Raw genomic sequence first — 2,336 nt, 5'->3', positions numbered from 1 at the left:
TATATATATATATATATATATATATATGTGTGTGTGTGTGTGTGTGTGTGTGTTTTCTATCTGCTTTTTTAATCTTTACAAGTTTTCAATGGATTGCAAAAAAATCATTCTTTCCTTTTTGTGTGGATCTTTAAATTCTAATCTGCAGGTTCAGTGGTGATGGATACGATGCTCAGTGAATCCAGCAGTGACGGATCCTTTGCAGACTTAGTAAGCTCTCTTCTCTCATTCTGTGTCCAGTGTCACATGTTCCTTTATTTTATGTCGCTGTAACCTTTCTGCTGAACAGCAGCTTGATTTAATGTGCTCAGATTCATAAATGATCCTTTCACTGTTTGTTTCATAACTCAAGTAAATGTCAATAACTCAGAATATCAGTCATTAGGCAATTCATTTTTGTAATTGTGTGAAGCTAAAGAATAAATTCAGATTTTTGGATATATTGGTGAATATGTCTTACAACATAACAGAAAAAAAAGATCAGCTTTTCGGAAAGGTCAAATTTGACAATAAAATAATACAAAGGGATTTTTAAGATAGTGTTACAAAAGTTTTGGCCACTTTATGGCGTACAGACATTCGGGAAGACGGCCAGCTCGAGGTGGACATAATGTTACAAAATAAATTATGAATTTATCAACTGTGATGACTCATTGGTTAATTGTTTTGAAGGACATTGGGCTAATCCAATAAAATGTCTTCTTATGGGGCCCGAGGCATAAGCAAACTAAGTGGTTGTTTGGGACCCCCTTGGCCACTAAGGGGCCCCCTAAGTGGAACTGATTTTTTTTTTTTCAGTATGATTTCTATGTGGTTGCATTAACAAAAACACCCCAACTCTTGCCCGCTGGAGATAGGCACCAGCACCCCTCGTGACCCCACTAGGAACAAGTGTGTTAGAAAATGGACGGACGGACGGATGGATGGAAAACCTTTGCACCTCCCTGAAACTTTCTCTTCTCCCTCAGGCTGTGGGACTGGGGCTGGACTATGTCAAACTGGGAGGTCTGGGAGGCGCTGAGACGATGGCTAAATACAATCGCCTAATATCAATAGAAGAAGAACTGGCCCAACAAGGACTTCTGGGTAGGTGTTTTTCTGTTCTTCTCTGACTTCTTTAGCTAGACAGAGAAGGAGGCGCTCACAAAGCAGGGAAAAGTGAGGTCTGAGCTTGAGAACACATTTCTGTCTGTGTGCTGGATGTGAAAGGATCCTGTGTGTGAGGAATCATGCAAACATGTATTGGTGTGGGGTAGAGTGGAAGAATGAGAACCACCCCCCCCTCCCCTACCTTCAATCTGTTAATTGGCCACTTAATTACATACGAGGACAAATAAGTTCCCATTCATCATTTCTGGAAAAGCAGGCGGGGACACCAGAGGTTTAATGAGCATTGAGTATGTGAGTCTAATCAAAAGCCATAAGACAGCTGTAGTCAGGACGGCTTTCCAGTGTTTACTGTTTGTCTTGATACTTTTTGCTGACTTCAGAGTTGACTGAGAAACAGAAAAAGAGTGTATGTGTATGTTTAGTAAAGATTTGCAATGTTTAGCTAATTCTGTTATTTTGGTCTTGTCCCCAGTCTGTAAGGAACCGCCGCTCTTCAGCGAGAAGCCAAAGGAGCAGCCGGCTACAGCAGAGGAAACCATATGACTCAGCCAACAGTCTGTCCTGTTTAAACAAGCCTTGAAAACCTGCCACACAAATCAGTTCCCAGTTTTCCTACTGTTGTTACTTGTGAGCACTAATACAGCTCACTCAGTGGTTGGCATTAATCTGAATGTTCTTTCAGCCTTTTTATTTATTTATTTATTTATTTATTTAACCTCAATATGAAACTCAATCCAAACCACTTCTGATAAAGCAAGAGTGGAAAACATCTGTTTTATTCATGTGTTCAATGAAAGACCACACAAAATGTTCAAGCATATCAACAGCCAATAAACTGTAAGTGAACAGAACAGAGCAGAGTGAAGATAGAAAATAGCAGTTCAGTTCTCTTTGGAAACAATTTATGAATTTATTTTGCAGCAAATAAAAACATGTTATGATTGAGGTGAAAATAAAGTTTTAAAAGCTTCCAGTGATTTTTGGCATTCTTTGATTTTTATTCCCCCCCGAGTTTCTTCCAGCTGAACTGGAGATTCTGCTTCATCGTCTCAGCTGAAGGATCTTACGCCAAAAAAAAAAGAAAAAAGAAAAAAGTCCTTCGGCTTATTTCCCACCTTTGTAATGTCCCACTGCCTCATGAAACACCAGACGAACCTCCGTTCCTAAAGTTGTGGTTGAGTTTTAGTGGTTTCCTGGTTGAGTGTGCTCTCACTGATTTCCTTCCA

The 2,336-nt window shown here is 39.7% G+C and overlaps 1 protein-coding gene across 3 annotated transcripts in view; it reads left to right on the top strand.

Moving 5' to 3' along the window:
• The window catches only part of eno4 (enolase 4), a 9,853-nt gene extending 7,789 nt beyond the window's left edge, over window positions 1-2,064 (top strand). For all 3 annotated transcript variants that reach the window (XM_016663814.1, XM_016663815.1, XM_016663816.1), the window contains 3 exons: window positions 149-210; window positions 969-1,086; window positions 1,583-2,064. In XM_016663814.1, coding sequence (XP_016519300.1) covers window positions 149-210; window positions 969-1,086; window positions 1,583-1,653 — 251 coding nt within the window. In that variant the 3' untranslated portion in view covers window positions 1,654-2,064. The remainder of the gene's footprint in view (window positions 1-148; window positions 211-968; window positions 1,087-1,582) is intronic.
• The last annotated feature ends 272 nt before the right edge of the window (window positions 2,065-2,336 follow it).

Source organism: Poecilia formosa, unplaced genomic scaffold, assembly GCF_000485575.1.
Source record: "Poecilia formosa unplaced genomic scaffold, Poecilia_formosa-5.1.2 Scaffold448, whole genome shotgun sequence".
Lineage (NCBI taxonomy): Eukaryota > Metazoa > Chordata > Actinopteri > Cyprinodontiformes > Poeciliidae > Poecilia > Poecilia formosa.
The sequence above is the reverse complement of the archived record's forward strand: the minus strand, read 5'-3'. Positions and strand labels throughout refer to the sequence as shown.